At 52.2% G+C, this 26061-nt stretch overlaps 1 protein-coding gene across 7 annotated transcripts in view; it reads right to left on the reverse strand.

Annotated features, from left to right (window-relative positions):
* The window catches only part of GRB10 (growth factor receptor bound protein 10), a 183936-nt gene that overhangs the window by 63136 nt on the left and 94739 nt on the right, over positions 1 to 26061 (reverse strand). For 5 of the 7 annotated variants that reach the window (XM_053897753.1, XM_053897757.1, XM_053897755.1 and 2 more), the window contains one exon: positions 4425 to 4644. In XM_053897753.1, the coding sequence (XP_053753728.1) occupies positions 4425 to 4644 (220 nt within the window). Of the gene's footprint in view, positions 1 to 4424; positions 4645 to 6814; positions 6980 to 26061 lie in introns of those variants that run through there. The other 2 variants (XM_053897758.1, XM_019451031.2) reach the window with 2 other exon arrangements.

Raw genomic sequence — 26061 nt, forward strand, 5'->3', positions numbered from 1 at the left:
CTCCGGAGGGCAACACTGTCCAGACGCCCACCTGAGCGGTGGCGTGAGCCCTGCTGCCGCTCAGTATCCCTGGTCCTCCGTGACATAAGCCTCGAGAAGCCCTTGTAGGCGGAGTCTTCCAAGAATTTTTTGGACTCCTTTTACAGTGCGACGAAATTAACGATCCATTCGCTTTCTTGGGAGTTTTGCCACTAGAGAACTGCAGCGATCACTTTACAGGTTCTCTGTTTACCAAGCGATCCTGATGCGGGAGGGGCCCGCCCAGCCTTTCCACGGGGACCAGGATGCACCCATCTACGGCGTGCACGCTCCTGGGGCGGGAATGGGGTCAGTGCCGGGGGGTGCCACAGCCCCTCTGAGGCGCCCCCATAACGTCCCAGAAAGCAGATGTGCGTTGTCAGTGAATCCCACTCTTCCCACACCAGCCTCTGTCACGGTCAAGTGCCTGGCTCTCTCACTGTCCCTTGTCCTACGGAGCAAGAGAGGAGGAGGAGAGCCCCGACGACCACTGACCGGGGACTCTCCTGAAGCACAAGGATAAAAGTCTGTTCCGACTCATATACAAGATGCCAATGTTCTGATGCTCTAAAGCTCCCAGAAACTTCTCTGAACAGGGTTGTTCTGAAAACCTTTAAAAGCGGTGTGTTCGGGGGGCACCTGGGTGGCTCAGTCGGTTAAGCTCTGACTTCAGCTTAGGTCATGATCTCACAGTTCGTGAGTTCGAGCCCCAGTTCAGGTGAGCCTCTCTTCTCTCTGCCCCTCATGGGATTCTCTCTCTCTCTCTCTCTCTCTCTCTCTGCCCTTCGCTCACTTTTACCCTCTCTTTCTCTCAAAATGAATGAATGAAAGCTGTGTTTTTTAGGGCAGTGTATGGTACTGTACCATTATACATTATACATTTGTCCAAACCATACAATGTCCAACACCAAGAGCGAACCCTCAGGTAAACCACGGACTTTGGCTGACGTGTCCACGCAGGCTCACCAACTGTGACAAAGGTACCACCTGGTGGGGAATATGGGTAATGCAGGAGGCTGTGCATGTGTGGGCAAGGGGGTACATGGGAGACATTTAGAAATTTCTCTCAATTTTGCTATGAACCTAAAACTGATCTTTCAAAAATTCGTCTTTATTAAAAAACAAAACAAAACAAAAACAGACATCATGCTAAGTCAGCAAGGCTGGACACACAAGGGGGTCACACCCTGTAGGATTCCCTTTTGATGAAGCAGCCAGAACAGGTGAATCCGTAGCAACAGAATGGATGCAAACTGGTGGTTGCCAGGGGCTGTGGGAAGGGGTGTGGAGACACTGTTTAATGGGTATGGGTTTCCTCTTGTGCAGGGAGAACATTCCAGAACTAGGTAGAGGTGGTGGCAGCTCAATGCTGGGGAGTCTACTAAATGCGCCTGAATTGTACACTTTAATTTTTTAATGTTTATTTATTTTTGAGAGAGAGTACAAGTGGGGGGGGAGAAGGGGGGAGAGAGAGAGAGACAGAGAGAGAGAGAGAGAGAGACAGAGAGAGAGAGAGAGAGAGAGAGAGAGAGAGAATCCCAAGCAGGCTCTTTGCGGTCAGCACAGAGCCCGATGCGGGGCTCGAACTCACGATCTGTGAGATCATGACCTGAGCTGAAATCAAGGGTCGGACGCTTAACCGACTGAGCCACTCAGGTGTTCCTGAATTGGACACTTGAAGTGATTAATTTTATGTGATGTGAATTTCACGTCAATACGTTATTCTTAAAAATTAAAAGGACGAGAAAAGTCCCACGTTGGCTTCCCAGCAGCGCGCAAGCATTGGCCACGGCAAAACGAGGGACACTACATGAGGCCGGAGAACGTCCCCGCTCCAGAGGCTGCATCCCTGCCCAGTTACGGAGCGAGACGCGGAAAGGGGGCGAAGATGCAGGGATGTTGGGGGTCGGGGACGAGAACGGCCGGGCCTGGGCTCCGCCGCCTGCCTGGGCTAGAACGCACTCCCTGCTTTCCCTGCTGTCCGCTCCCTCAGGATCAGCCGGCCCAGCCACAGCCTCTTCCAGGAAGCCCACTTCTCCTTCCCCAGTGTCTGCTCTGCACCTGCCTCTGTCTGTGCCCCACACCCCAATCTGCGGGTCTCAGACACAGCACCATACCCAGTGGGTTCTGAGCCGGTCAGGACCCCTCCACCTGGGTTTGCATCCGGACTCCCTACTCACCAGGTGTGGGCGTGTCACGTCCCCCAGTGCCTCAGTTTCCTCACCTGGGCAATGAGGCCCATGACATCACCTGCCTCGTAGGGTTGTGGTGGCCACTGTATCAGCTAATAAGTGAGGACTCAAGAGAGACCATACACAGGAAGTGCTCAACATAAAGCCTCACTTACAAAAGAAATCTTTGGGTATCCCATATTGGTCACCGCATTTTTTAAACACATCCAAAAGTAAGATGCCCTGTGGCGCACGCCTGCCCCGTGCACCCCCGTGGGACCTAACACAGGCAACCCCAGGGCACAGGGCTGAGTTCGGCCCAAACTTTAGCTCAAGGGCCCCGGGCAACCAACAGGCCCAGGTCTGCCTGTGCCATCCTCTGCCCTGACTCAGCTCTGGGCACCGTCACTGTTGGGGCTGCAACCTCGTCTTCCCAGGGGCCTCCCACCCATGGGTGACTGAGAGACCCCAGACCCCAGCCACATGGAGAAAAGTCTCCCTCCAGACTGAGCTCCACAGGGCCAAGAGAACAGGACTGATGCTCAAGAAAGCACAGGCAGGTATAAACACCGGGACGACGGAGGGGAGGAAAGGCAGGAAGCCGAGAGGCGGCCAACCGCAGCCGCAGAGCTGCTACACCCACCCCCCCGCAGATAGCTCTGAGCTCCCCAAGACACAACAGGCTACCTTGGCAAGAGGGCTACCCAGCTGCAGAAGACCTGGGATGTCAGACTAGAAAGAGCCTCACAGAAGTTTCTGAAAGCAGAGAGGACCACCTTGCCCTATCCCCATCCCAAGGAAAGGAAGCGAGATCCCCAGGAGATGCAGTGCTGAGGAACCACCAGCCCGAAGAACCCCAGCCTGACCGGGGCCCAAGATGGAGGGCCCCGCACAGCCTTGCACTAGAAAGTGCAGGGAGGCAGGGAGGCTGGCCTTGGTCCCTCGCCCGCTCCCATCCCTCCACTGTCACCTGAAAACCTCCAGAGCCAACAGCGACCGGGCGGCGGCCACACCAGTCCACCCACCTCCCGGGCCCCGGAGATGGGGTAGAGACACCCTCAGTGCTCTGCCCCTCCCCCGCCCAAATCCGGGTGTGACAACTCCCATCCATCCCCCTCTTCATCGGGGTCAGGACACCACCGTCTCTAGGCTGGTCCTCGAAACGGCCTCCAAATCAGCCGTGGTCTAGCCCACCACCCCGACACCAGGCTGCCAGAATTATCTGCCAGAACCGCAACCCCATCTCCTCGCTGGCCTGTTCAAATCCTTTCCCCGTCTCTCCCCTTGAAGGGCTCAGAGACGCCTTCGGGATCTGGCCCGCACCTGTCGGGATCATCTTGTGTGCAAAGCACCCCGTGGAGGCGTGACAGACACGCAAAACGCTGTACGTGTTTAACGTGAACGACTGGGTGTGTCGTAAGTACACACGCGATCTGTCGCCCGTCCGGCTTGTCATCACCCACAGCCTGCAACCGCTCCCTCCGCCTTTATCGCTACTGCGGAAGCTCTTCCCTCCTTGCACAGCAGCACCGTCACGCGTGGGCTCCGTGCCGCAGGACGTCCTAGGACTGACTCGTCTTGTAAAACCAACACTCTGAACGCTCAGTCCCGTATCTCCTGATTCCCTCCCCGTGGCCCTGGCATCCAGCACTCCTACCCTCTGCATCTAGAAGTTCGGCCACCTTAGAGGCGACACGTGAGTGCAACCGTGTGGCACCGTCCTTCTGTGACAGGCTCATTCACTTAGCGTGCTGTCCACGTTGGCCATCAACGGACGGCTCAGTGAGGAAAACGCAGAACACGCAATGCCGTGTCGTGCGGCCATACAAAAAGGGAGGAAGTTTTACCCCTTAGGACAACGAGAAACCTCTCTTCTGCTCACGAAATCTCTTCTCCCCGCCCGCCGCCCACCGACTCCCACTCACCCTTCAACACCCAAATCCAAGATCTGCCGCCTCCAAGGAAGCCCAACCCCCCACCCCGCTTCCCACGAGCCCCTCCCCCCAGCCCTGGTATTTCCAGGAATACAAATGGAATGCGTCCACGGGTCTGAGGTAGCACATGTCTGACAGCCCCAGGGGACACCACTGCCCCAGGTTCCCCCACCCCACCCCACTCTGAGCCCAGGCTGCACAGAGACAAGGAACGTGTCTACGCAGCAGGGGGCGCTATCATGTCCGTGCGACGGCCCTCCCTTGCTCTCGGAGACGAGGCCCTCCAGGCCCCGGGGCCCACCTGACAGCGAGGATGTGCACAGGCTGTGAGCGCTGCACCTGCAGTCGCGGGGACGCCTGCGGCTGGAGGGACCTTGTTCCTGAGGGTGGCGGCTGGCTGCGGGCGTGCTGGCCATTCTGGAGCAGGGGCACCGTCTCTGACTGCATGCTACAGGCCGGGTACAGACTCTCCAGGGACGCGCTCACATCGTTCACCAGGGCTTCCAGGTCTACGTCATCCTCTGGGCGTTAAAGGCAAAAGCGGGGGAAAAAAAAAAAAAAACAGAACAGAACAAGACAAAACTTTAGCAGCAGTGAGGGGCCACGGCCACACGGGCATCTTAGGGCTTAGGTTTCAAAACTCACAATATTTTAAACTATTAGGTGAAGGCAGAGGAGCATAACTGAGGATATACATCCCGTAAGGAATCGTACGTGTTCCATCTACTGATGTTTGCTGACATTCCAGAAGCTACTTGGTAACTACGGTCCAGCCGCATTCCCAGTGGCTGCACACACCCTTCGGAGCACCTGCCTAGCTCACACCCCCTTTGGGGTGGACGGGCCACACGCAGTCACAGCTGCGCAGCCTCAGGTGGCCAGACCACAGGTGCTCTACTTAGGCAAGTCAGGCCTTCTCCCTTCCCTGAAATTCTAGCAGTAAAAGAGAGACACAGGAACAGAACAGCACCCAGCACAGACAGCAGCCTGGGCCAGCTAAGAGCTCCAGGAGGGCCCAAGCCACGCAGACGGGCTCACGGGTGGCTGCGGATCAATCATGCACCTGCAGACCTCCAGGTGCCCTCGACTGGCCTGGGAGCCTGAGGAAGCCTGTCCTCACAGAAGGCCCGAAGCAGACGCAGAGAAAGAGAAGCACAGGGAATGCCAGACAGAAGGTCAGAAAATAGCAGAGGCACACAAAGAGACTTTGATGGGAAATTCTTCGTGTCAACTTGGCTCGGTTGCCGGTATTTGGTCACACTTGATTCTAGATGTTTCCGTGCAGGTATTTTTTAGATGAGATTACCATTTAAGTCAGTAGCCTCTGAGCAAAGCAGATTGCCCTCCATAATGTGGGTGGGCCTCATCCAATCAGGTGAAGGTCCTGAAGAGAAAAAGACCATAGTCCCCCAAGGAGGGAAGAATTCTGCCTCCGGACTCGAACTGCAACTCCTCTCCGGGCCCCCAGCCTCCCGGTTGACCCCGCAGATTCTGCACGTCCAACTACACAATCGTGGGAGCCAACTCCTTAACCTGCACCCCCCTCCCCATACACGTATAAATGCACATGTTAATGGTTCTGTTTCTCTGAAGAACCCTGACTGCACACGATGAGGGGATAACCCAGCACGCCCAGAGATGTGGGAGCGCCCAGGGCGGGAGGCAGAGACAGAAACCTGGGGATACAGGCCAGGCTCCGAGCAGCCCAGCGTGACTCAGTGCACGTTCCTGATACGGCCCGGCCGTACTCCGGCCGCAAGCTCCATAAAGCATCCTGCATCCCCGGTCATCGCGGGCTGGGGCTACCGAGTTAGCTTCTCCTGTTTGTAACCCGCTGGAAACTGACAGCACAGCCCCCCTTCTCTGCTTTTTCCGCTCGGTCACTTCGAACGTGGCACGTGTGAAGGCGCTCGCCCACTGGGGCACTCCGCGAGTCCCCCTAACTCACAGGCCCACTTGGTCCCATAAGCGACACCTGCTCAGCCTGAGGGGCTGAGGGCCCAAGACAGCAACACCCTCGCCAAGCCGGGACCACAAGCTCCCCCGACAGGAAGGCCCCTGTGAACCCGCCACCCCAGCCCACCACCTACGGGCCCCCCGCCCGCGGCACCAGGCCCGGCTTTCTGTTTCTCAGCCTCTACAACCCAACCCGGGGTCCGCGGGGGTGGGTGAGGGCAGGAGGCTGGTCATCACCCCGCCCTACGGCAGAGCCGGGCACAGATCCATCTCATCTATTGCCTGTGCCATCACAGACGCCGTGACTGCCACCCGGTCCCACGGCTGAGGAACAGACCCCGGGGGAAGCAAGGACCTTGCCCAGGGGCACGCCGGTGCCAAGAGGCGGACCTTCGACCTGAAAACACTTCCTGCAGCTACCAGGCTGGCCTCACCAGGTGTGCGCTCATTGCATGAGCTCACGGACCTTTCTGGGATCTGCCCTCCCTGCCTGTCCAGTCCTCGTGTAAACATCTCGGGTCCCTTTGCTTCAGCTTCTCCATCTCATTAGGCAAAAGGGCACAAGAAACGGAGCAAAGCAAGACAGCGAGAAAAAAGGAAGGCACGCAGGCCAAAGGGGCAGAGAACGCGGGAACCCTGTGGTTGCAAGCGGAGGGTGGGGAGGAGAGCACTTTTGGGAAGATTTAGGTAGAAGCAGAAAGAAAGGTCACAGACATCCCCCACCGCGTTCTGTACCTTGCAGGCAATGGTGCCAGGGAGAGGGGTCTGGGGAAGGCCTGGACGGGGTGATTATACACAGCAGGCTTTAGATGGATCACACTGGGCCCTGAGCAGGATGGACACACGGACTGATGGGAGAGCATCGGATGCTTCTGAAACAGCAGGAATGCGGTTTCGCTGCTGGAACTGAGAACACCGAGAGCTGTCTGAGCAGAGCGGACACGGACCGAAATCCCGACCAGAAACTTGGGAGCGGGGCCTCGCGTCCCCAGGGCCCGTGCAGGAAGGCAGGAGACGCTGCCAGCGCTTGGCCTGTGCACGGTCAAATATTAATCCCGCGGCCAGATATCAGAAGGACAACAGGGCTGAATTAGTAATTCATGACTGCCGTGTAATCAATAAGTAATCTATCACAAAGGAGAACGCCAGAGTCAGCAGGCAGAGCTCTTGCTTAGGGTTCAGAGGGCAGGCAGCTACGTGGGAGGAGTGGGAAAATCCAGACCCCGGGAGGGAGAGGTACGCACACAGCCTTGTTCCCTCGTCCCTTGTCCGGAGGCCACATCTGTAAACTGAGGAAGCAGAACTCGGCAAGCACAAAACCAACAGACGGCTGCCCGAAGAGAGCCAGCCACTTGAGTATTTACTGAGACCTCACAGTATCCGCCTTCTCAGAAAAGGTACAAGTCACACTAGGGCTCACGAGTCCGGGGCTTCAGGAAGGTTCTAGAATGCATCCTGCACTCACATTTAGCTTCCATGTAATAGTTGCCCGATTGAGCTCTGGAACACGATTAAGCCTAGGCTGCCCTAACTCATCTTACGAACAACTCAGTATTTCTCTCTTAACAACCATTTAAGAATCAATATGGGGTGAAACACAGAGCTCACAGAAGCTATCCATCCAGCCTTTGGGAATGCCTGGGGGTGGGGGGCGGGGGAGGGGAGGGAGAGGCTGGATGCCATGGGCAGCCTGGGGGAGGGTCATCATGGGCCGCTGGGGTGTCACCTGGCTGTCAGTCACATGTGCCCCCAACCAGCAGACCCAGCAGAATACAGTGGCCACCACGGTCACTTCCGTCCCCCCTGAGGAGTCAGGCAGAAAGAGAGGCTCACTGTTAGAGTTCTTTTTTTTGTTGTTTTTTAATGTCTATTCACTATGAGAGAAAGAAAGAGAGCGAGAGCAGGCTAACAATTGGGGGAGGGGCAGAGAGAGAGAGAGAGAGAGAGAGAGAGAGAGAGAGAATGAATCCCAAGCAGGCTCCACGCAGTGAGCACAGAGCCCAACTTGGGGCTCAATCTCACAAACCGTTAAGATCCTGACCTGAGCTAAAATCAAGAGTTGGACGCTTCACTGACTGAGCCACCCCAGCGCCCCAAAACCAAACCTTTTAAAGAATCTAAAATATGCTAGCCCAGGACAAACTTTAAAATTCCTGTTGCTCAATTAGCATTTCACCTGTCCAGACAACAGACTCACTTAGGGTTCTGGGATTTTACCTACACTCTGTTAAATCTAGCGCAGGCTAACAATGGAATCTTCCAAGCAGGGGTCACAAAGTATTGATTTGAAGGAAGACACTCGCCATCATGTTCCCTGAAAACTTACTGAACTACGGTATAGGAATCCACTAAGGCATTACTGACGTGACACTCAGTTCTCGCAAAAATGCTCGGAATGGCTCACATTCTGTGAGCACGTCCCGTGTCGTGCGGGATGGCTACCCGCCTTCCCTGTCCCTGTGGTCCCTACATGAACCCACCACAGAGATCAACCACCCGCCCCGTGAAAGCCCTTCTGCAGAGAAGCAAACACATAGGGCGAGCACAAGACAGATGCTTCTGGAAATGAGTGCTAAGATTAAGTATCTATTTGGTGCAAACTTGATGCCAAAATACTTTCCATGAGACCGCACCGCCCCTGGAAGGCACATGAAGGGGAAGGTAAAACAATTTTACACACTCCATCTCACGTCACGCGGATTCAGGAGGATGTATTTACTGCACAAATACAGGTCAGACAACACGGTTGTAAATCAACTTATTAATAGACGCTTTGCTTCCGCAAATAACCCAGTCCCAAACTGGACACTGACTTTTGTCCCAAATATCTGAACAGCTCATCTGATCTCAAACCCACATGCATGCCTGGCCTCACTGCCATCAATCAGCACCCGGAGGAAGCTTTCCTTCTAAAACAGATACAAAGTCGGTGAACCAAATTTGTGTTTGGCTCATAGATAATTCGGGGCACACGTTCTCCGTAAGCCAACCAGGAGGCGGCCAGGCGCTCACCAGCTGACTGTGGGCACAGAGGAGAGCGCCAGCTACAGGCGAGGCTTGGCCTTCTAGCCCCAGGAGCCTCCCTGTACGCCCTGTTGGGTCCACAGCGCCATCTAGTGGCCTCCTTCACTGGCTAGGAAACAGGACATTCATTGAATCCGCTTCACTGCATTCACTGGCACCTTAAAGAAACGCTACGTGCCCGGGGTGTTCAAGATACACGTGTATACTGTCCGTTCTTCCCGGACCCACGTGAGCACCTGTTAACATGCAATGTCTGTCTGTTTCCTCCCATCTTCGTCTAGAAGGTGGGCTGGTAAGTGAGGCAGGGCGGGGCAGGCTTGCTTAAGATGCTAAATCCCTAAAGAGTGATAAGTGATTTTAAGTAAAAGGAAGAAAAAGAAAATCAATGGTACTTGTGAGGCTGTGACAGAAGAGGAAACAGAGATCTTGGGGATCCTGGCACTGGGCTCCTGAGATCCTTATAATTTTCTAAACCATAAAAGCAATGGGGGCATCTTTTGTTCTGATGTCTGGTCTTTGTTGTTATTGTTGTTGTTGTCATCGTAGTGGTTCCTGAGATAGCCCCAGGGCTTTCATAAAGGTGAAAGGATCCTCTTTTATAAAACATCACCTTTTGTTACTCATGAGGAGCCCCTTCCAACCACACCTGAGTTTATGTTAATGAGATGCTTTTTGGAAAGCCACCAGGTAACCACGGGCTGGGGGCTGGCTGCCAAGGGAGCCAATCACGATCATCACAGGGCTATAGGTTTGGAAGGGTCCAGTCCCGTTCTGTGCCCTCGGGGGGTGGGGTGGGGGGAGGACATAGGGGCTGGACGCTGAGCTCATCACCGGTGGCCAATGATGTAATCAATTGTGCGTATGTGGTGAAGCACCCCTATCAAAACTCCCAACCCCATAGGTTTTGGAGAGCTCCCAGGTTGGTGCACATATGGAGGAGCCTGGGGGGTAGCGTGCCCAGCACGGGAGCCCCGAACCCCTTCCCCATACCTTGCTCTACTCACCTCTTCCAACAGACTGTTCCTGAGCTGTATCCTTTATAACAAACTAGTAACCTAATTAGTAAGCCGTTTGCCTGAGTCCGGTGGACGCTCTAGTAAATGACTGAACCCAGTATGGACACACGTAGCTGGTGTCAGAGAATTGCTTGCCGAGGGGGGGGGGGGGGCGCGGGGAACCCACCCTTCTGGAAAGTGCCAAGTCAGAGCAGAGGTAAGGGGAAGATTTCTTCCCACTGCTGTAGCTGAAAAATCCCGAACACATATGTAAAGGCCAAAGTTCTTACACGCTTCTATCTGGACGGGAACTAAAGGTCCAGCCTGCGAAGGCGTTTTAAACCTAAGCCATGTTCACTGGGCAAGCCGTTTTTGTTGCCCTCTGAGCAATTAAAACCTTGTGCAAGTTTTAATTCTACTGAAGTCGGCATTCTACTGAAATGCCTTTGGCACACCAATGAATCTCTATCCTCACAGATTCCACTCACAGGTATTTAATTCTTTTTTGAAACGTTTCTTTGAGAGAGAAAGAGCACGAGTGGGGGAGGGGTAGAAAGAGGGAGAGAGAGAATCCCAAGCAGGCTCCTTATTGTCAGAGCAGGGCCGGATGCAGGGCTCGATCCCACAAACCGTGAGATCAGGACCTGAGCCGAAATCAAAAATCAGATGCTTAACTGACTGAGCCTCCCAAATGCCCCACAAGTACTTAATTTTTAATAGGTACAGTTGGACATAAGTAAGAATAAGAAAATCAGGTATTACACTGTTAAGAGTATACCTCTGTTCATATTCATGATAGTTACAGATATTCAGAAACCCTAAAAGCAGATCACCTAAACATATCTCCAAATACAAACATAAATGCCATTTCTATATCGAGTCGTTTAAAAAAAATTGAATCAATACTTTATTTCGGTGGTTACTACAGGCAGGCGGGATTTGAAGCAGGAAATAAAAACCCTAGAATTACGTCCAGCATATACACAGAACTACATATATATAGCTTCAGCCACACTCACGTCTCCTGACCTTTCAGCATGTACAAGAGAAACTTCGCTTTCCAGCCTTTGTGGGAAATGGTACTCTCCTCTCCACCCACCTCCCATAGACGACAACCGCCACTGTCAGTGCCAATAAATTGAGAAAATACCTATCAACAAGCTGATTAATTCACCATCAGGAAAAATGTGTGGGGGTGTGTTTCACTTCAACTCCACATGTGCACCTCCTACACTTCCTGCTGCTGGGTTCTGGGGCAGCACTCAGCAGATATACGTGGCCTCCCAAGCCCACAATGCCACTGCCAGCCCCAGAGCACGTTCAGGGGCATCCAGTGACACGAGACTGGGTCCGATCCGCTCGGACAAGGTTGAAATTGAAACAGTCCTCTCCATGTGCTGAGGCTGAACCAACGTGTTCCTTTTCATTTACAGGTGACACCTTCTCTACTTGTCTTGGGGTGCCTTTCTTTCCCCTACTCCAAATGCAGGACTGTTCCCTCAGGGAGGCTGCTGGCTATTTGGTCACCTCTCTCCTTCCGTGAGAAGCTCTGGCGTTCTCTTCTGCTAATTTAGAACTGCATCCTGAGCCCTCCCAGAGCTTCCCAGAGCAAGTCACAGATGCAGGGCCCCAGCAGATAGCTCCACAGACAAGAAAACCCACGTAGATCACCGATTCCCTGCTTTCATGAAACATGTAACCTGTTTTCCTTAAAGCTGTGTGTAGATACACACATTCTGTCTAGAGAAGTGCTTTTCCTGTGCTGCCGGACTGGCAGGGAGCCCCGGTCCCATCTCCACCCTGGTCTGATGCATTCAGGCTCCTTTTGGTCCCGACTCAAGGGGAGACACCGTCCAAGGTTCCCAGGATGCTGACCCGCCCAGGGCTACCCAGATGCCCTCACCCTCCCCTTCCCTGCATGTAGCCAGGTTAACAGTGGATGGAGGAAAATCAGTATTTCAGGAAGGAGCTGGTGAAATCCTATGTCCCGCATGGAAAGAGGGAGGATTCCCACAATTCCAAAACCCTGACGCCAGAAACCACCTTGACAACCAGTCAGCGACTGAGTGACTCCCAGATTTATCAGCCCGTCCTGCCTGCACACACAGCCGGCGAGGAAGTACTCAAAAGACAGTCTAGGAGGCAAACGTGTTCAAGTTCGTGGGCTCTTTCAAAACTTGGAAGGCAGGGGCACCTGGGTGGCTCAGTTGGTTGAGTGTCCAGACTCTTGATTTCAGCTCAGGTCGTGATCTCACAGTTCATGAGTTCGAGCCCCATGTTGGGCTCTGCACTGACAGCACGGAACATTCTTGGGATTCTCTCTCTGCCCCTCCCCTTCTTATGCTCTCTTTCAAAATAAATAAATAGGGGCTCCTGGGTGGCTCAATCAGTTGAGTGACCGACTTCGGCTCAGGTCATGATCTCACAGTCCGTGGGTTCAAGTCCTACGTCGGGCTCTGTGCTGAGAGCTCGGAGCCTGGAGCCTGCTTCGGATTCTGTGTCTCTCTCCCTCTCTCTGCCCCTCCCCCGCTCATGCTCTGTCAAAAATAAGCCAACATTAAAAAAAATTTTTTTTTAACAAAATAAACAAACTTAAAAAAAAAAGCTCGAAGGAAAACACTGGAAATACACGACGCAGGTTGGTATCTGCTATTTGCACGTTCAGCCTGTCTCAGTGCATTCCTAGTATTCGAGGTGTGGCTTCCCGGTGAATCATCCTGCATGGTTCAGCAAAGTGAGACCCAAAGGAGTGGAAATCCAATGTGCCACACGGTGACCTGGTGGCCTCACCGGGAGCCTGACCTCTGACCTGGGTGTCCACACGCAGTGGCGATAACCACCCGTGACTGCAGTTACCAAGTACGTATCATGTGCCCCTACGCTTCACATCGCTGATGACTAATCCTCAAAATAACAACAGGGACAATAATGCCGATTTCACAGTGAGACAAATACCCTCATGTTCAGTGGGGTCAAGGTCCCACGGCTGCTGGCGCAAAAGCTCGCAGGAGAAGTCCAATCTGTTTTCTTTCAGAAAGGTCAGGGTGCTTGTTCGGACAATGGTGCCTTCGGCCAGGCCAGCCTGCCCTGATGGTCACGCTCCCGGAGGTGCTCGGGCCAAAGCCACCCTCCCCCCCACGCCGCCATCCCCACTCACAGGCAGCTTTCTCCACTACCAGGGCCGAAAAAAGGATGCACACATCACCCCTGCTGGCCAGCACAGGGGCAGGCTCCTGGGGGCCAATGTGGAATGTGGCCCACGGTGACCAGCGGGGACAGGGGTTTAGCCGTGCAGAGAAGTCAAGCGTCACGTCCGGAAGAGAGCTATTCCACCTAAGAGATGGGTGTCAGGACCTAGCCATGAGGCAAAACAAGATTCGGGAAATCCCCAGGCCCCAGAGACGCGGGGGAGACGCGGACACCCTGGGGCTGGCTTCTCGGGTGACTCATCAGGCAGCCCCAGGAAGACTGGTTTGGGAAGGTCCAGGACCAGGCTGCTCATTTCAGAAGTTGCACTTGAACACGGATCCCACTTCCTAACAAACACTGGCTTTTGGTACAGATACATATGCTTCGTCCACTCCAGTCCTGGGGACCACGCGGCAGGTAGCTGTCCCGACCCGCCAATATTCATCTTATGGTAAGGTGTCCATCTTATGATGGCTTGGGCGATGCTCAACCCTAAGTGGAGGCTGAATGGACAGAACCTGTAAGAAATAGGGTAAGCCCATGATCACTCACAGCTGTGCCCACTTCCCATGTGTCCCCGGAGTGTGGTCAGGCCTACAAGTGGCCCAGAATGGTGCCAGCAGTGACTTTCAGGGAGGGAGGCTGGGCTCTGTCTCCCCATCCGGACAAATTCCTCCTCCTTTTTTTTTTTTTAGTTTTAAGTTTTTTTATTTTGAGAGAGAGAGACAAGAGACAGAGACAGCACACAAGCAGGGGAGGGGCAGAGAGAAAATCCCAAGCAGGCTCTGCACTGTCAGCACAGAGCCTGATGCAGAGCTCGAACCCACGAACTGTGCGATCGCGACCTGAACAAGAGTGGGACGCTTAACCGACTGCGCCACCCAGGCGTCCCAACAAATTCCTCCTTCTTCCCTCCGGGGCCACGTGACAGCCCAGAGCACTGCAATACTCAGAGGGAAGGGTACGTCACAAAGTCCAGGGCAGATCCTAGAATGAAATGCAGATATTCCGGTGGCCAGACAGCACTACAACCAAAGCAAACGAGCCAAAAAAAAAAAAAAAAGTGAAGATAATGATTAACCGCTATCACTGGACTTTGATTCCGGTGAGATTCATTTGTTTAATCTATGTGTTTTAGAGAACGGTCAAATAATTCTATCCCCCCACTCCATCTCCCCTAAAAAGGAAAGCCCCTCACTTCCCTCAGGGATTCTGCTCATTGAAATTCAAGAGCTGGAATCTGATGCTGGGTGAACACGACCCAGCTAGAGTGGAAATTTTCCTTCTTTCTTGGACTGTGTCCTGCCGTGTTGTCGCGTGTTGTTGCAAGGGAGCATCTAGATGGCACCGAAGCTTCTCTCGGGTCTGCGAAGGCGGTTGTGTTCAGCACCGTGAAGCAAATACGACACGGGAAAAGAATTTTCCTCTCCGGGAAGGACCTCAGCTACACATTAGAGGGAAAAAAAAGAAGTACAGACTCAGGGGTACCGTCTCTATTTGTACTTAATAGAAGACAGTTAGTTGGGGGAGAAGGGCAGAAACATGCCCACAAAACATCACTCAAAAAAAAAAAAAAAAAAAAAAAAAAAGCAAAAATTAACTGCATCTTTCTCCTTAGTGATTGACTGTGTTTCTTCTCCAGACTCTGGCACAGACCCTTACTTCTTCTGTGACATCATAAAGCAGCCACAAGCCGAGCGCAAGACTTGTGCAAACAGCTCGTCACTCTGGAAGGTTCTCACTTTCCATCAATCCTAAAAATATGAGTGCAAGCACGCTGGAGCTGAAGAGGGAAAATCCAGGCCAAAGTCCATCACTCGCCGAGAGCACTGTCCTCTCGGAAAGGCAAAGTGTTAAAGGCCAATCAGACAGTGGGGAGTCTTTATTATCTCATTCACCACTAACACTCTGTTTCTGTGAATCTAACTCCATAAGCGTAAAATCCATTCGTGTGGCCAATATCTTCCTTCCTCCGTCAAGTACTGACTGAACACCTGATACACAAGTGACATCGTTCCAGGCCCTGGGAATACAGATGTTGGCAAAACAGACACGAGTCCCCGCCACCTGAGGATCAAGTCCCTTCCGCCGGCTTCGGCAAAGGGTGACCGCGAGAACCCTAAAGTCGCAAGGACGGAGATGAAACTTTTTCCTGCCTCTGGAAAAATAATTGCGTCCACCGGCTCGAGGGCGGAGACATCGCGAAGGAAGCAAGCCGAGATCCTGGCAGAAAGGGGCTCCCATCAACCGAGGGGAGGGAAGGAAGGAACCCCACCCGAGACGCAGCACCTTGCGAGAGAGGGTCGCGACAGGCAGGGGGCGGTCACAGCAGTACAAGGTGCGGTGTGCGTCCCCAGACAGAGGACCTTGCCTCAGCGGAGGCAGTGGCCAAACCAGGAAAGTGTCCCAGAGGCCACTCTCCTACGACCGTTATGCCCACTCTTGGCGGAAGAGAAGGGTTTTAAAACCAGATCTCTGCGTACAGGCAAGACAGTCAACTAGAGGGCATTCGGCTCTAAGAAGAGCCCGACTTCCAAGGCGTCAGGATGGGGAAAGTCATTCCAGGAGAACGTACCAGGCGATTCCAAGAAATGGCACAACTCCCAGAACTGCAACGCCCAGGAGACAGGAGCTGGCTTTCCAGGATGTGGAAGGAAACAGGGTTTAACCAGAAAGAGGGCCGTTCCAGAGGTGGCAGGCAGGGTCTCATTATCCAGATGTGTCCTCCCAGGAGCACCTGGATGGTTTCTGTTCCAGCTAACAGCTCCCTGGGGCTCACCTGGATGCATCTGAATCCAAGTCTTTGGAGTCTGGCAGGGAATGAATGGAGGTCCTGAGGACTTACTATTCTTATGATAATGATTTCTCAATTAAGGGAAATTAAGCGGTGCCTTCTGATTAATGCCCCAGGTCAAGGTCCCTCTGGACCCAGGTTTCAGGGCTGAGAACAGTGGAGGAGGGAGCACAGTGGGAGGCTGTGGGCTTGGTTTTTACACTCTCCATACGTATTTATGTTGCTTCATCTAATTTCCTACCTGGCACACAATAGATGCTCAGTAAATTTTAGCTGAATACCTAAAACACTGGAGTCCCCAGCCTCCATAAATCAAGCTGTAGAATTTTCTAGAAAGTCAGCCAGGCAGCGTTCCCAAACTCCCTGGGGGCTAATGAGCCTCCAACCCTTCCTCTCCTTGGAAAAAGGCCCACCAGGCAGGTTACACACAAGCCGCCAGGTGGATACAGGCCAGATGGGCTGCTTCCAAGGAGGGCTGACATTTATCCCCGAAGGGGGGCTCTGCGGGAAGCTTACCCAGCAGGCCAGACCCGGACCCCTGTGGGCCTCCCTGAGGGCGTGGGGCCTAAGGGCTCATCCCTGAGATCAAAGGGCCAAGGGAAAGATGCAAATTCTGCCCCCATCCAGGAAGTGCGTGGGGCATCCAGCTCTGAACAATGTCTTTCCCTTTGAAAGCACACTCTCACTTCACCCCAGAGCCTCAGGCTTCCCCGCTCAACTGTGGGTGCCGCTGAACCTCTCAGGAGAAGATGCTGCTCAGTACATCACACCTTGCTCCCCCCCTCCACCCCCGTTCCCCCATGGTGTGGCCCACGGAGACACTGGAACATGAGGAGCGAGGCTTGGTGGGAAGCGGGCTCTGCACTAGGAAGGGCCTCCATTTCCAGATGGAACAAGAAGGATACATTTCTCAAGTCAGGGGCTCTCTGCTCACATCTCCAAGGAGCAGGCACTGGGCCCCGGACAAGGCGGGACGCAGTATTTCCTTGAACAAACACTCCTTGTCTGCTGTGTCCAATGCCCTGTGTGCTGATTAAAGAGTAATTCAGAGAGAGAGTGTGCAGGCAGTGGGGGGCCAGAACGCGAACATTCACTGGGATTACTCATAAACCCTGTCTATACCCACGAGCCACAGACTATCAAGCCCATTGCACAGATGAGAAAACCAAGGCTCAGCTGGGTTACAATACCCACCGCAAAGTCACACAGCTATTCGTGGAGCCTCAGTTCCTACCCCGGTGAGGCTAAAAAATCCAACATCCTCTTTGGGTTTTTTTCTCCCCCCCCCCCACCCAAAGATTAAAAAACAAAAACATGACCCCTGGTCTCAAGGAGCCTAGAAATAAATTGGAAAGACAGACACCTACTTGACCAAGTATGAAACGAAACCAGGTACGATCAGTTTTCAGGAGGAAAACATACACACACACACACATGCACAGACACACACACACACACACACACACACACACGCGAGAAGATCTGAGGGCAACAACTGATTTAATTGCCCATAGCAACCTAAAGACCCAAGTGTCCGAGGCACAGAATCATCTTCCCAGACTGTTTTAAGATAAAACAAGAACAAAAAAAAAACAAAAACAAAACAAACAAACCACCACAAAACCAAAACCAAATGAAAGAACCAGTGGCAGCCACACAGAGAATGGGCAGGGGCACAATCAGTGGGACGTGTAAGGGAGCCAGTGTCACCCAGTGTTCCCCATGTGCTCCGAGGTGGGTAAAAACCATTTTGCCGGATGCAGACTCTGGCTGGCTGGCTCGGCGTCAGCAGCTGGGGCTCGTGACACGGAGCCCCTGAGTGGGAAGCACCCCCCGGGGCAACGGTGCCTTTAGCCATCTGACACCCAAGGAGGCCGCAGGCCAGTTGGGACTGCTCTTCATGCATTCGAAATACAGCCACAGGATGGAAGGAGCAACGGCCCGTGCCCCCCACCTCCTCCAGTCCCTGCCCCCACCCCCAGGAAAGGTCAGGACTATTATTAAAGTCTCTCTTGGTCCAGAACTAAATGCAGGCCTGGCGGGTGTCAGTTACCGCTCCCTGGCACGTTCTGCGGGGGCCACTGGGCGGGCTCCCGGCTACACCGCCAGCGCCCAACTATTTAACCCACTCAGGCGTCCGTCAGCGCGTGGCAGGACCCCAGAGAGGATTAACCGGACGTTGTGTGGACAGTGCCCGCCCGCAGGGGAGAACTGGGAGTCTGGAGAGCCGACCCAGAGACGGGGGCACCTGGCAGGGGGGCATATAATATTAGCCGTGTCAACGAAAGTGAAACCGGCAACCTTGTTCAATGACTTCTGAAGGCAGCAGTACGTTCTGTCCCGAGGGACAGGTTGGGCTCACTTTTCCTTGCTGGAAATCTCTAGCCTGAGAGCTTCCTTTGGGGATAGCGTTTAAAATTCTCTAAGAAAAATAACTCATTCCAAAAAATGTTCACTTGGAAGGCTGGCTAACTGAGGTTTTAAAAACCAGAAAGTTAATTTAGGGGCCCCTGGGTGGCTCAGTTGGTTGAGCATGTGGCTCTTGATTTCAGCTCAGGTCGTGATCCCAGGGTCATGGGATCGAGCCCCGCACTGGGCTCCTCGCTGAGTGTGGCACCTACTTGGAATTCTCTCTCTCTTCCAGGGGCTCCTGGGTGTGGCTCAGTCAGTTAAGCGTCCGACTTTGGCTCAGGTCATGATCTCACAGCTCATGAGTTTGAGCCCCTCATTGGGCTCACTGCTGTCAGTGTAGAGTCAGCCTGGGATCCTCTGTTGCCCTCTGTCCCTGCCCTTACCCCATGTGCGCTCTCTCTCTCTCAAAAACAAACATTAAAGGGGCGCCTGGGTGGCTCAGTCACTTAAGCATCCAGCTACGGCTCAGGTCCTGAGCTCATGGTTTGGGAGTTTGATCCCCACATCAGGCTCTGTGCTGACAGCTCAAAGCCTGGAACCTGCTTCGGATTCTGTGGCTCCCTCTCTCTCTCTGTCCCTCCCCACTCACACTCTGTTTCTCTCTCTCAAAAATAAATAAACATTAAAAAAAAATTTTTTAGACATTAAAAAACTAGATTCTCTCCTCCTCTCCCGCTGCCCCTCTCCCTTTAATTTTTTTTTTAAAAAATAAGTTAATTTAAGTAAAGTGTAATATAGCGGAAAAGGGTATGTCAGACTTTAGGAGAGAGCGTATTCCAGTTCTCTACCTAAGGGAGATAAAAATAGAGTCTCTCCCCCCTCTCCCGCTGCCCGTCTCCCTTTAAATTTTTTTTTAAAAAATAAGTTAATTTAAGTAAAGCGTAATATAGCGGAAAAGGCTATGTCAGACTTTAGGAGAGAGCGTATTCTAGTTCTCTACCTAAGGGAGATCTAAAGATACTCTTTCATCACTGATCTTAATAATGAACTATATCTAAGTTGGACCCACCACTTCCAAAAATAGGATTTACGCTTCCTTGGACGAAAAGATCCGTGTGTTCTATGAGCGATAAATTAAAAACTCACTGCTCACCACTGTGTCCCCTGTGCCTGACGTGGTCTGGACAGGTAACGGATTTTTGTTGAATGAACGTGAGAAACAGGAAAGATAAGGAGCTCAAGGAAGAAAAGCGAAGGCGAGAAGAACACAAGGACTTCAGGGATGAAGCCCGCTCTCGAGCGGCGAGCATCCTGACAACTAAGGAAACGTGAAACATGAGCGTGTCGGTTCCACACGGGAACCGGGAAGGTGAGGTCGAGTCTGGGCTCGCCTGCCGCTGGGAAAGGCGGGGCCCGCGGGCACCTCGGTGCCTCTTTGTTCTGTGCTCCTCGTGAACACCTGGACTGTTCCAAGCGCAAAGGATAAAGTGAGCACAGGTTCAGGACAGGGGAGGCGGCGGCAGGGGTCCAACCGATTTGGCTGCTTCCGAGACCAGGGGGATTCGGTCCCCACCGCTATCATCTCAGGTTGACCCACTGAAAAATCTAAGGGGGTCAGAAGGTCAGGAAGGCATGAGCGGACTGTGAAGGACGGAGGGCGGCCGGGGGGTGGCAGACACCAATGCTGCAGTCCACCTGCGGGGACACACAGGCTCCGCCAGCCATTTGGGGGTGATCTGGGTGGCTTTTCTGGCCTCTGAGCCTCGGTTTCCTCCCCTGTAAATATGGGTTAACAACAGTGCCCACCGCATAGCACAGTTAGGTCGATTCACTGGTTAACAGATTAAGAACCTGTTTTTACAACAGGAAGGTCACCTAAACATGTTAAGACACAGAGAGTAGGCAAGAAATCATGACCTTTCTGAAGGACCATAAGCATTACAGTCATTTATTTAGACGGATCCTGCAGAAGCAGCATTAATCACGTGGGCAAACGCGATTATTAGACGTGGCCCGAATGTATTCCAAAAGGCGGAAAGATGTCATTTTGTGGGAGAAGGATTAGGGAGGATTTTCCTCCTAGCCTTTTGGCATATCAGCCCTAATAGAAGGTGATTAGGCATGGAGGGAGAGAAAAAGAAATCAAAATTATAATCACTTTTTGGCTTCAATGTCCAAGCAGAGGCCAACGTTCATTACTATTCAGGAACGGGAATGGGAGAAAGAGAACTTTATCTTTAGGGGGCAGCACTGTTTTCCTGTGAGGAAATGACACTATGAAGAGTTACTTTTATGTGTGCATGCACATGCGCGCGTGTGTGAAACGGGTAGAACGTCAACGATATTCTCGTGGATAACACAGTAAAAGGAGAAGTAGGGAAGAGGGCATCCAATGAACCACGACTCGAGCTTGGTCCAAAAGCTACGGTCAGCAGGAGCCACACGGTCTTCTCAGCTGACTTTCTGATTTTGTCCTTTGTCATCCCAACCCAAGCTCTCCTGTCACCTCCTAAATGGCACCACACGAAAGGAAGGTCTTCATTAACTTCTTCTCATCTCAGGTGCCTGGAATTACCAGGACTTCCCACGTGGAGGGAAGGGGCAGGAACGCAGGACCTTTCTGGAAGCCACACGCATCTATGGCATGTGAGTTCAGTCATTCTTTAAATATTAACTATTAAAGAGGCGCCTGGGTGGCTCAGTCGGTTAAGCGTCCGACTTCGGCTCAGGTCACGATCTCGCGGTATGCGAGTTCGAGCCCCGCGTCGGGCTCTGTGCTGACCGCTCAGACCCTGGAGCCTGTTTCAGATTCTGTGTCTCCCTCTCTCTCTGCCCCTCCCCTGTTCATGCTCTGTCTCTCTCTGTCTCAAAAATAAATAAATGTTAAAAAAAAATTAAATATTAACTATTAAATACAAAGCACTATCGCAAAACCTTCAGGATCAGTCAGACATGGTTCCTACCGTCAAGAAACGCACGATCTCGGGAGAAAGGGGTAAATATGGTACATAAAGTAACGCTTGTAGGACAGCTTATATGTACAGGCACATGCTACATGTTTCCCCTAAGTTACCTCCAACCGTAAAGCTGCACGGACTTGGCTCTGATTCCGATTTTACCAGTGTGTGACTTCTCTGTCACTTCTGGGCAAGTTACCAAACATCTCCGGCTCAGTTTCCCCTATGTGGCTCCGATGACAGTGAAAACTCCGAAGACACGTGGGGACAAGCGTGAGACTCCAAGTTATCACTGTCCTATCAAACGTATTTCACAGTAATGATGTGAGATGGGTATTTGCTATTGAAGAATCTCAACCGCAAAGTGGTTACTAACTCGCCCACGGTCTCAGGGCCCTCCCCTGCCCCCCTGGAAGAAACCAGACACAGGGAATAACTGGTCCAAAGCCTGGCCGCCCCCAACATCTGTGACATTTGCCGTGGCTCCCTGCAGGGGAGGAAACAAAACACAACAATCTTTCTCGACCTACTTCACCTTCTCTACTGACAATCTTCTCTAATTCTGGTCTCTTCCACTCGGCAAACCGATTATCCAACGAGATACGGAAGGTCCTGAAATATGCCCACGACACATCTGCTCTCCGTACATACACGGTTATGGGAAAGGAAGCCAGCCCTCCCCCCCCCCCCCCCACATAGTTCTGCACGTTGAAACTGAGTGCTAACAACCATCCTTCTGGCTTACGGACAACCAAGAGAAGAAGCTACAGCCAGTAGCCGTGACAGGTTGGACAGGAGTGCGAAAGGCCGGGGTGGAAAGGCACTGCTCCTTTTAAGGAGCCGAGGGCTGGGGTCTGGGGTCTCCACGGGAGGCGCTGGGTCCCTTGATGTAGGACTCCAGGGGCCATGGGCAATGGTTTAAATACATCTTCAGAGGCTTCACCGTGATGCACACATATCCCCGTCTCCAAATGGACCACGGTCTGGAAACGAACACACAGGCAACTGTAGCGCCCTCCACAAGCGGACGCGAAACATCTCCCAGCTCTTTGGGCCACCTTTGCTCAGCTGTGCTCTGGTGAGAGTGGTCGCTCAGTTCAGCGTCTGCAGTGAGCAGTGACAGCTGTCAGAAACAACTTGTTTAAAATGAGAAAAAGCCAGGGCGCCTGGGTGGCTCAGTCAGTTAAGCGTCCGACTTCAGCTCAGGCCATGATCTCACAGTTCGTGGGTTCAAGCCCCGCGTCGGGCTCTGTGCCGACAGCTTAGAGCCTGGAGCCTACTTCAGATTCTGTGTCTCCCTCTCTCTCTCTGCCCCTCCCCTGCTGGCACTCTGTTTCTCTCTCTCTCAAGTATAACAATAAACATTTAAAAAAATTAAAAATAAAATAAAATGAGAAAAAGCCAAACTTCTAAAATCCTCGGACACCTCACGTTATCAAAAATATTGTCAAGAAAAAACTTGACCCAGGGGTGCCTGGGTGATCAGTCAGTTAAGCGTCTGACTCTTCATTTTGGCTCAGCTCACAATCTCACGGTTTGTGGGATCGAGCCCCACTCCGGGCCCTGCGCTGACAGCATGGAGCCTGCTTGGGATCGTCTCTCTCTTTCTCTCTGCTCCTCCCTCACTTGCGCTGTCTCAGTCTCTCTCAAAATAAAAAAAAAAAAAAAAGAAAAGAATGAAAAAGCTTGACCACATTATTAATTGTACCCAAAGGAAGGGACAGCAGGACCCCAGCAGGTATTATTTGCTGCAGCTACAGGTGGACGTAACCCAACACACGTTCACGGTTAGGCCAACAACATAAAGCGTGTGCTCTGTGGAACAGCCTTCAGCCATAAAAGGAATGAAACTGATGCACCAGGATGAACCCCAAAGACTGTGCTACACGAAATAAGCCAGGCACAAAGAACAAATATCCTGTGATTCCACTTACGTGAGGTAACCAGAAACCGTAGACACACAGAGCGGAACAGAGGTTACCAAGAGCTGGGGAGAATTACTGCCTTGAGGCATGCAGAGTTTCCGTGTGGGGTGATAAAATTTTTGAGACGGACGGTGCTAATAACGGCACAACAGTGTGAAAATAATGAATGCCAGACCTGTGCACTTAAAAACAGTTAAAAGGAACAGTTTTCCTGTCCTATGTATTTGACCGCCATAAAAGGGTTATCTTTAAAAAACCAGCCAAGCACAATTCTAGCTGTTACCAAACCACCAACTTTTTTTTTTTTAATGTTTATTCATTTTTGAGAGACAGAGAGAGACAGAAGATGAGCGGGGAAGGGGCAGAGAGAGAGGGAGACACAGAATCCGAAGCAGGCTCCAGGCTCCGAGCTGTCGGCACAGAGCCCGACGCGGCGTTCGAACTCACGAACCGTGAGATCATGACCTGAGCCGCAGTCGGACGGACACTCAACCGACTGAGCCACCCAGGCGCCCCAAGCCGCCAACTTTTCAAAGGAAAATGCCTCCCTTCCCGGAGTGTGAGGGGTTTGTAGCAACTGTCACCCCAAACTAAGCTGCTTACATGAGGAGCAAGCGAACACAAACAAGAGCGTTAAATCTTTCTGCCAGAGAAAGGGCCGGTCAAGGAAAGTCACAGAATCTTTTGTCTGGCACAGCAGGTCCCTTGCGAACGACCCGCCGAGTCGACATCCAACACATGGCGCAAACCTAAGGCCCATAATCGGAGCATCCGAGGGCGCCCTGCACAGTAAGGAGGCACCAGATGGCTGCCAATTTCTGTCATGTGATCTCAGGGCATCTTGCTACGGGGAACCGAGCACTGACCCTGGTGTCCGCCGCAGAGGGGGGCCGGGGAGGCTCGGAGATGCCCCGCAGGGTCGGCGGCAGGTTCCCATAGGCCTGCGTCTTGTGACCCCGAGCCCGCTCCCTACAGAGGGCGCTGGACGGCTCCCCACTGTCACACCTGACCGAGAAGCGCGCGCCCTTCCATTCCCATCACAGACCTCGAGCCTCGGCCCCCTCCCTCTCCAGCTCCGTCGCTGCCACGTTCCATGTGACGTGAGTGTCCGCAGTCAGACACAGACACAGTGTGCCCTCCTGCGCACGCTTCTTTGGCCAGTTTTCCCAGTTGACTGTTTCTCCTATTGACAGGGCTTTCGCGATAAGCCGAGGATACTAACACTCCGCGCGTTAAATGCACCGCAATGATTTTTCTCCCCCCCAGGCTGACGTCGGTGAGGGTTTTAAATGCTGCTATGTTCCTACACAGATGCGTGTTTGCAATGCCCTCAAACATCAGTTTTCCTTTACGGTTGCGCTAAGCTGGACAGAGGAAATTCTTTCTCAGCCTGAGGGCATGAAGATTCTCCCTACTCTCAAGTTTTTTAAAACCGCTGTTTTCCACCTTCTGTGATTTAATTGACAGGCAACTGATGACTGAGGATAGTATGGGGGTAGGGATCCTCCAGTCACCCCTCGCCCAGCCCCCGCGAGTCCTCGTGATCGGCTGTGACTTCTCTGTGCTACACTGAATGTCCATAAATGGGTAGGTCTCTTTACGGGATTGTCTGTTCTGGTCCTTTGGGTCTCTACGTCTACGAATCATTCACACACTTTCCTAATTGTGAGGACTCTTAATGAAGCCTTGTTACCACCCGCCCACATTAAAGTTAGAAGCCCTCTAGGGAGACCGGCTGGCTCAGTCGGGGAAGAGTGTGACTGATAATCTCAGGGCTGTAGGTTCAAGCCCCATGTTGGGCATAGAGGTCACTTAAAAATAAATAAAATCTTCAAAATAAAAAGAAACTGAGAAGCTATCTGTCAAGTCATACCAAAACTCTGCAAAACTTGGTCACATCTGCATTAAATTTAAAGGTAAATTTGATAACGTGACACCTCTGCGAGGTAAGTCTTCTGATTTGTGATCGTGGGATAGGGCGTCCAGTTATTTACGTCTTTTTTATGTGCTTCAGCAACGTCACATAATGTCAAGGAATCGAGTTTAACTATTCCTAGATACCTTCTGATTTTAGCTATTATTGTCCGTCGGGATTTCTTTTTATATTACGCCTCTTGATTGTTTTCTATAGTTGCACAAGAGATACTGTGCCATTTTATCTGTCGATCTCACGTTGTATCTCCCCACTTGAAGAACTCATTCATTCTTTTTTTTTATGTTTTATTTATTTCTGACAGAGAGAGACAGAATCCAAAGCAGGATCCAGACTCCGAGCTGTGAGCACAGAGCCTGACACGGGGCTCGAATTCAAGAACCGTGAGATCATGACCTGAGCCGAAGTCAGACGCTTAACCGACTAGCGCCACCCAGGCGCCCCAGAACTCATGCATTTTAAAAGTTCATAAGTCTGTGCGGATTCTCTGTCTGGGTAATCTGCAAATAGGCATGGATTTCATTGCTCCGTTTCAAGTGTCATTTCTGTTTGTTTAGTATTCTGTTGCACTCGCTAAGACCCCACTGACAACAGGCACTCGAGTGTGATTCCAGGTTTTCATGGACAAGACTCCAATATTATTCCTGCGTGTATGACGGATGCTGTACATTTTTTTGACAAATATATTATTAGAAACTGGTTATGGAGGTTTCTGAAAGTACTGGTTCAGTAAGAGTTTTGTTCTCTTATCGTTTCTTTTGCATCGCACAAGTGGAGAATTGTATATGTTCTTGTGGTCACTGGTGAGATGCC

Source organism: Panthera pardus, unplaced genomic scaffold (assembly GCF_024362965.1).
Source record: "Panthera pardus isolate Hobbes unplaced genomic scaffold, ASM2436296v1 HiC_scaffold_8, whole genome shotgun sequence".
Taxonomy (NCBI): domain Eukaryota; kingdom Metazoa; phylum Chordata; class Mammalia; order Carnivora; family Felidae; genus Panthera; species Panthera pardus.